Below are 8,465 nucleotides of genomic sequence, written 5' to 3'. Positions count from 1 at the left end.
TCCTGGGAAGCAGAGGATCTACAGTGTATGTGCTGCAGCACTCTGCCCAGGTGCTAAAAATCCATGCTTTTGGGATTCAGTGATTCAGTGTATGTGCACAAGGAAAAGGCTCCCTTGACAACAAGGTTATGAAGCACAACAAATTATTAATTACATAAAAACCCCTTTAGCTTCTCATCTTGTTTCTCATCTTCATTAACAGACTGGAGTGAGGCAAGGAGCACTGGAATTAAATTTTAAGCAAAGTAAAAAATTATCCAGCTCAGTTACACAGACAAAACCTCAAGATTACTCCAGCAACATCCACAAGAATCCCTTTCACTTCCTGCTGTCAGAAAACAGCTACACACACATATATATACACACACACATCTATGTGTACATAGATACATATAGGCACACATAGATGCACCACATCTCTGGGTCGGCCAGCGTAACAAGTCCAAGTAAGTTCATGTCACAAAAATAAAAATACACAGTACCGAGATTTTTCAAAAGCCTGTAACAGCTTTCAAGAAAATCTCACAGATATTAACTCTCCAGTGAATCTGATTCAAGAACTATCATGCAGTGAAGTATGAAGAATATGCCAAATAGGCAACCCTACAGAAATAAGAAGCTTAAAAAGAATTAGGCAAATAGCAGTATAGATCCACAGTCCAAGTAAACAACTTAAAAATCAATCATGGAGACCTGCAGATATATTGAACTTCCCATTTCAGAGTCTGCTAAAAGATAAATAGGAACATTTTACAGCATTGAAGAGAAACAGCAGCTTAGATTGCCAGTAAAAGCAAAAGCCTGATGCAGTGAATGAAATAATGAAGCTAGTTATCTTATTACCTCCTGGAGGCTTTACAGCCATGAATCCCTTTCACGTTCCTCCAGTGCAAGAACATTACTGCATTTAGGAGCATTAAGTAAGTGCTGGAGGAACCAGAGGGACTACCTGCAGATGATACCTTGCCAGCTCGTGTAAATTAGCACAGTACCACTAAATATTAATGAAAGTTGATTTCAAAAAAAGCTATTTCACAATTTAAATTAAGTAACAATCTGGCAGCAGTACTACAAACACAAAGTGAAAACAAATTATACTACATACAGGTGCAAGTTCATGGGTAAGATCTGAGTCAACTGTAAATCAAGGCAAATCAAGTACATTTAAATAATTTGCCACTTCTTACAACTGATCATGGACATTCTTCATTTAGACTGAGCATGACAGAGAAAAAAAAAAAGTGACTCCAGAATAGGTGTGCAACATGTTTACACACAAGTTAGGAAAAACAAAAAACAAATACCTAAATCAAATACTAACATCTACCAAAAAGCCAAAATTACTCAAATGAAGTTTGAAGCTTATTAAAAACAAAAAGGAATGTACAGTGAAATCAAAGATTTCAATTATCTGTATGAAGAGCAGCCCAAGTCGAAGAAAAAAGCTAGAGAATATGCTTTAACAGGCAGTAAGAAGAACTTAGAATACACTGAAAATAAAAATATCGGGAAAGAAAGGCAAGTAGTGAAAGATTAATAATGCTCTGCGCAAAAGGGTTTTTTAAGTCGATCTGTGTGTGGTTAGTGGTTTTTTTAAAGAATAAAATTTTAGGTTAAATTTTATGAAGATGGAAGTAACAACAGACAGGTACTGGGGAGAAGGTAGTTCCTAATGTGAAAGTATGTGGAATTTAAGAACGTACATTAGACTTCTCTGTGACTGGTTGGTTGCATGCCAAACAGTATGTCTAATACACACTCACTGAAAAACCCAATATAAAGTTAATGAAAAAGAACTGTAGATTGAGAAGTTGCAATTTAGTCTTTTTAATCTAAAGACTGTAATTTTAAATTATGGAAGAATTCACACTTTGCTAATATCTAGCAAGCCCTCTCTGAAAAGCTAAAATTAATCTTTAAAAAAATCCAACTTACTTGAACATAACAGTATCTGCTTTTTGTTTTTTCGTCATAAGCAAAGACAGGGAAATCTGCTTTACACAATTTCTACCTATATAATTATTTTTTTTTCCCTGAAGCACAGAGAAGGAAGGGCTACAATCCTAGAAGTGTTTATTCCAAGTAGGACTACGAGATTCATACTATCCATATAGATCTGTGCTAGGCACTTCACAGAACTGTAGCACATATGAAACCATTTGGGAGAAAAAAATAACACTACTAAAAATAAAAATATTTTGTTATCTTATGAAAGTATTAGAACGGCACAACTTAACGGGCATTAAACTTCTGTGCATAAAAGGTACTAGAAAAATTCTTCTTTCAGATGGATTAAAATCACAGGAACTACTGATGACGAGCACTTTTGCCACAGCAGATCTCCATCGCTCAGAGCTGCTCTTCCTCACCCAAGTCCTCAGAAATAATGGTTGGACTGCTCAAGCAGATATTCTACTAAAGTAACAGAATTTTTGTAGGTGCTCATCTCTCACAACTGACATGTCACACAATTTCTAAGCAGCTGTTTCCCTTTAAATTGGGCCAATCATCAGATGCTATGAAGCACCAAAAATATTCGTACTCACTGAAAACAAAAATAAAAAAAATCCTTAGAAGAGTGCACAAACAAAATCAGTTATTCCAATAAGAAACATCCACCAATTTATTTAAAAATCAAGTTCCTTTGCTAGCACGTGTGTGAAGGGTTCACAGATCACTCCAGACACTTCAAAAATTATGACATTCTGAAGAGCTAAAGGCTTCTCCAGTGTTAAGTACAATGGCGATGCTTTCAACACGCTGCACTACTGGCACATGTGTTCACATCAACAGCAAAATCATCCCGCATCATATTCACAAGCAAAAAGAAGTCTTGTGTGATGACTGCAGAAAAATTCATTTGGTATTAGGAGACACCATTCTAATTAATTAATGATTGATCTGGTGGCTAAATTGCTCCTACTTTAACAAGTAGGAGGACATGTACCTAGTTTTGATTTTGGTTTTCTTTTAATTCAGCATACAACCAAAAGCAAATCCAGATTAGACTGCAGAAGAAATCCATTTACCACCATGAAAATAAAACACTAGTTTAAATGGCAATAGTAGTTGCAGTTATCTTACCCTATAAACTTTAGAGAGAACATTGAATTCCCCTCTAAGGAGTTTCTGAGACAGTCTGGGGAAATCCAGACTTATTGTTCATCCTTCAAGTTGGAGAATACAGCAGTGTTGAAACACAACAAAGGACAATTAAACTAAAATATGCCTTACATAAATAAAAACCCATGGATAATACTTAATATCATATGTCTGTATATTGTTAATCTTCAAAGACTCCCAGAAACAGCTGAGGCAGATGCAGAGACACTATCCAGCCAAGAGGACTTCTGGTAGGGAGAAGAGACAAAATCTCAGGGAAGAGAAAGCCACAAAGGCTACTGAGAACCCAGACACCACAGTCACCCTGAGCTGCTAACAGAGGTGGGAAGAATTCCTAAAATACATTTTTTTGCCACCTTATTCTCTTTCTTAACTGCCATTGTCAGAGACAGGATACTGGACTTTTGGTATGATCCAGCTACAGCTGCTCTGATGTTTTTAAGCTCAAGTATCTATGTGAAAACATATATGTAATTCCTCCTAAATATGGTGATGGCTATACAGGCATTCTAATCAAGGGTAAGTCTCAGCTGCTGCCAGGAAGCTGATTCAGCTGAAAAAATCCACCAAAGTATCAGGTTCTAATTAAATCTATTTCCTGGTATGAATACAAAACACACAAGAAAGGTGTAAAAAAACATCAGTGTGGGAGAAGGTGGGACTAATCTGTCCAACAGCAGCTTTAGTTTATGCAAGATGAAAGAATATTGGGATTATCAAATAACGGCGAGATAAAATTCCAGGTTTCAAAAGAAGTAAGCAAAGCCAATCGTAAGCCACAGGGAATGTGTCAGGAAGCAGCTGATGAAGCTCAGCAGTCACTGGGGTTTGCTCTACTACCGACTTCCTTCCCTGGGAGAAGCCAGCCTAGGGAGTAGCCTTGCTCTCTGGGTGACAGCAGTGGGTCGTATCGCACTTCATACACAGAGTGGTGCTGGCAGAAAATCTTCTGAAGCAACTAACTGTGTAAAAGGTTGCAGGGCAAAATAAAAAACAGTGACACCAATCCGATAGCGACTTAAAGTGGGTATCAAATTGATTTATAGAGTTCAAATGAGACTTAACACCAATGCAACCCGCGCTGCGTAACAGAAGCACAGATTTATTTGCAAAGAGCAGCTCTGAAGTCATGTTTACTTGAAATACAAAATACTAATCTAACGTTGTTTCCCTGGAAGAACCAAACAGCAATAAGCCTGAAGAAAAGTAGCAAATGAATCCTGCAATGAGAACCAGAACAGAAGACAAAAAAGGAAGTGAGAATTGAATTCAGCTACAGACTTCCAGGAGTTGGCAACACAAAGACAGAAAAATTTAACAACTAAAATAAATCCTGAGAGTAAACAGCAGGAGCAGATAGATCACAAATGAAAGCACGACTCCCCTGTAATCTCAGAATATATTAATTTAACTTTTCTAAGGTTTTATGAAGAGCGCTATAAAAAAAGCAGGTTCATATTACAAAAAAAGAACTAAATACTGAGAAATAATAGGTTCTGAGACACACATACATGGCACTTGACTGAAAATTTGCAATACTGACAAAATTGCTAAAATTTGCTACAAAAATCTGCATTAAAACTATGGAAAGCAAAAACACCAAGTCAATTCCTAATTGTTACACCAAAATCCCCAAGCAGAAAAAAATAAAAGTATAAAGATACTAATAAGTTTGGTTTATAGACCTCAGTTTCACATAAGATTATTGTCTAGAAGTGCAAGTTAAAAAACATTAAAACACATTTTACTTGCACTCTCATTCCCATTATAGGTATTCCTCCTTTCTTACTTCCTTTTCATTCTTGTATTTTTCCAGTAGCAAGATTTTTGAAGGTGCACCAGTGACACATCATTTTCAAATTACGTCTCAAGTCATTTATGCCTGTTTGTGTCGCAGGCTTCCAAAGAAGCTTGCCTATTCTTCTACTACTTATCACTTCTCCACTGCCTAAAATGTGCCGTCTACTCCATGTAGCCTGGGCACATTATACGCACACACACAGACAAAAACCTATCTACACATGCATATACAAATGGCAAATTTATTGAAACTATTTTTTCGTATTTGAATTCCAAACGTTTCTTAACAGAAACATGTAGATGATGTCTTTTTAGAAGACTCCCGATGGCATCTCTTTCAAAATAGGTGAAAAGTATCAAAGTCAATTCCACACACACAGAGTCATCAGGTATCAAAGCAATCACCCATTTCTTTTTATTTGGCTCCTGCAAACATCAATAACTCTAAGACAAACATACAACATAAAGCATATTTTATGTTCTGTACCACAGTAAAACCAGAAAATAAACTCCAGATGTTTCCTCGAATCCTGCCAAAAATGAAATTTGAAAAAGTGTTGAAAACAAGCAAAGTTAGAAGCCCTGACTTAAAACATGCAGGAAGAAGAGGCACACGGAATTTGTAGCTTTGTTAGGAGTAAATTTGTTCTGTCTTCACCTACTAGATAAGAAGGGACAATCCCGAATAACTGTAAATACAGCGACTATGAAGAATAAAATTTCTCATTCTCGTCTTGTTTATTATTTCTTTAAAATTACATCTCAGACCTTCCACAGATTTGAGACGTAGAGAAAATTTTCAACAGCTTTCACTCATTTGGACAAATAGATTCCTTTAGGAGTTAACTAGATTCAGTTTTTCACTACACTAAAATTAATATTAAAAACAAGACTTGGCCTCTAGTTTTTCTCATTTCTAATATTTTCACGTTAGTTAGCACCACAAAGTCAAAACTAACTGATATTGCATGAGTCTGTTTTGTTGAAATGCACAGTAAAGAAGGTTTGCTTAAACAATCCGTCGGTAGGAACGACTGTTGGCTTTGCGCTGCACCTGATGAACAGTGTTTCGAGCTCATTGTTTCTCCGTTGAGTGCCAAAAGCAACAGCTGAAGCACAGTAGCTTACTAATAGCGTAGCAAGTACGGTCAAAACCAATCCTCTACAGAGGTTCTTGAAGTGGGACTCACCTGGCCCAACAGAATCTGTAAGACCTCTGAAATTCACCAAAACATAAAGGACTAAGAAACATTTCCAGAGGCAACTCACTACAACTATCTTAGATATTTATTTTACAGTGAAAAATTTGCCTTCAGGATGTGTCCATCTTTGTTCCTCAGACACAGAGGAAGTCTAGAGTTCTAGTTTACACCCTTGTGCGGCTGCTCTGGTGGGGACAGCAAGAAAAATACAAGCTGCAGCACAAAGTACTTGGAACTGCTTGTGACAGCAGGTATTTTTTAAAAAAAACAAACAAAAAAAGCCTTGAAGTCATCATTAATATCATACCATTTTTACTCATATAAAACTTATTACAGGATATTTCTTACGGAACTGCTTAATATCAACATGTATTTTCAATTTGGAAGTAATTAACCAAATAATGGAGAATTTGAAATACACGACTTTCTGATCTGTGTCTTGTCTTTCAGAGGTATATATGACAGTCCCCAAACCCCTCAGAGCGTATTCTGTCCCACAGCCTAGTGGACCAATATACATTATGAAAAAACACAATTGTTTATAAAGGTGTAGCTTAGACTGAACTACTGAATTGTGAAGGGGAAACATAATTAGTTATTTTACCTGTTTTGCTTAACCACCTCAAACAAAGTGACAGGGTCCCCTTCTCCATTCTGCTGAGGGTGGCCATTAGCTCTTCCACGACTTGCTCCTCTAGCTCCAGATTCAGAACGACCCTTGTCTGCTGGAGACTTCCGAGGTTTCTTAGTGGCAGACTGAGCAAAGAAAACCAGCAGAATGAAAACTGATTATAGCTGTATCTGAAATCAATGTATCTGTGTAAATTATACATAAATATTACGCACACATTTATACATTCACACATGTATATACACACAAGTATCACAGAATAAGCAGGGTTGGAAGGGATATCAGGAGGTCCTCAGCCTCCAGCCGGGGTCAGCTATAACATTCAACCACATTGCTTAGGGCTTTATCCAGTCAGGGACATATATTTTTATTTATCAGTAGATATTGAGGAACAATGTGAAAGTCAGTGTCATGTCAAGGTAAGTAGTGGTGAACTTCCAACATTGGAGCAGCAGTTCACGTCAATACCCATCTTAGTCTCACTCAACACAAATTGATACTCGGCAGCCTGACTAAAACTAGAAAATTGACAGCAATTACAAACAGGACAGGAAAAGGGTTTTATGTAGGCACAAACACTTTTAGAATAACTAATGATCTTCGGAAGGCTAAGTTACTAAAAATAAACTTGTCATGTTAATGGTAATTTTCTGTGGTGTTTTTATGCAACTTGTATAAGTAACTGTGTACATAAAGAGTCAGCTCTTCAACTCAGATGACTGAATTTATACAGCCAGGTTTAGTAGAAGCCCCTGGTTTCATGACTGTTTGAATTAAAACATTTTGCTTGTGAGTCTAAATTATTTAAAGCAAAGCTTCTCTAAATTCTTTAAGCTTATAATGAGGTGGTATAGATTCCATTTCTTCTAAGAAATCACATAGCAAACAGTTTGCTTGAATTTAAGTCACCTTATGCATTTAAAACAAACAAACAAACAAAATAGGTTCTGGAGAAAACAACATTAAGAATCTTGCTATTATCTTACTTCCATACTCTATTCTTTCTCCCCACTGTGAGGCAGACAAAAGCAAAGGCTGCCATCCTCCACAGAACAATGAAGCTATTTTGAGGAATTATGTTAAAGAAAACAACATGCAAGTAACTTGAAAATTACATTTAGGACAATACCCTCATGGTATCATTTACTTGAGTACACTGTCAGCCAGTTTCTATTAGAGCTTTTAGTAAAGAATATGAAGTCAACATTTCTGATTGCATCTTCCAATGGCAGAAGAATTAAGAGTCTTCCTGCAGAGGAAGGGATCTAAATTCTGCAAGAGAGCTGACAGAAGACAGACCTGCAGTCTAGCTTTTCCCTTACTTCAAAAGCGATCACTGCTGGTGGGGCCAGAGAGTTAAAGAAAAGGGCAAAGCAGAGTGCAATTCCAATTGCCTTCGCAATTGCCTCTTCAGTTAAGGACTTGCATACAAATGCAATCTAGAAAGCTGTCATGGGTTCTTGAGCCTGTTTGGGAAGCAGGAAGAGGCGGGGAGAGCTGTGAGGGATGACTCCCGGGAAACTTGGAGAGCTTCACCCACCCTCCAGGTAGGAGTTGGGACTCCCCTCTGGCCAGGGCCAGGTGAATCAGCGCCTCTGTGATCAAGGTGTTTAAGAGGTGACCCCATTGTTCTCTTTCTCTTTTGGTTTCGTCTCCTCTTGATCTGTCCTGTCTTTTGTTCTTGGGAGTTTTTCTGCTGGAGGACAGGA

The 8,465-nt window shown here is 37.4% G+C and overlaps 1 protein-coding gene across 1 annotated transcript in view; it reads right to left on the bottom strand.

Annotated features, from left to right (window-relative positions):
* Positions 1–8,465, bottom strand: part of LOC104279369 (cohesin subunit SA-1) — a gene marked incomplete at its 3' end in the record, with an annotated part of 136,558 nt that overhangs the window by 110,591 nt on the left and 17,502 nt on the right. The window contains exons 3-4 of the mRNA XM_009876635.1: positions 6,730–6,881; positions 6,296–6,308 (exon numbers count right to left, since the gene is read on the bottom strand). Coding sequence (XP_009874937.1) covers positions 6,296–6,308; positions 6,730–6,881 — 165 coding nt within the window. The remainder of the gene's footprint in view (positions 1–6,295; positions 6,309–6,729; positions 6,882–8,465) is intronic.

This window comes from Apaloderma vittatum, unplaced genomic scaffold (assembly GCF_000703405.1).
Source record: "Apaloderma vittatum isolate BGI_N311 unplaced genomic scaffold, ASM70340v1 scaffold719, whole genome shotgun sequence".
NCBI classification, from domain to species: Eukaryota; Metazoa; Chordata; class Aves; order Trogoniformes; family Trogonidae; genus Apaloderma; species Apaloderma vittatum.
This window is presented reverse-complemented; position numbering and strand designations above follow the sequence as displayed.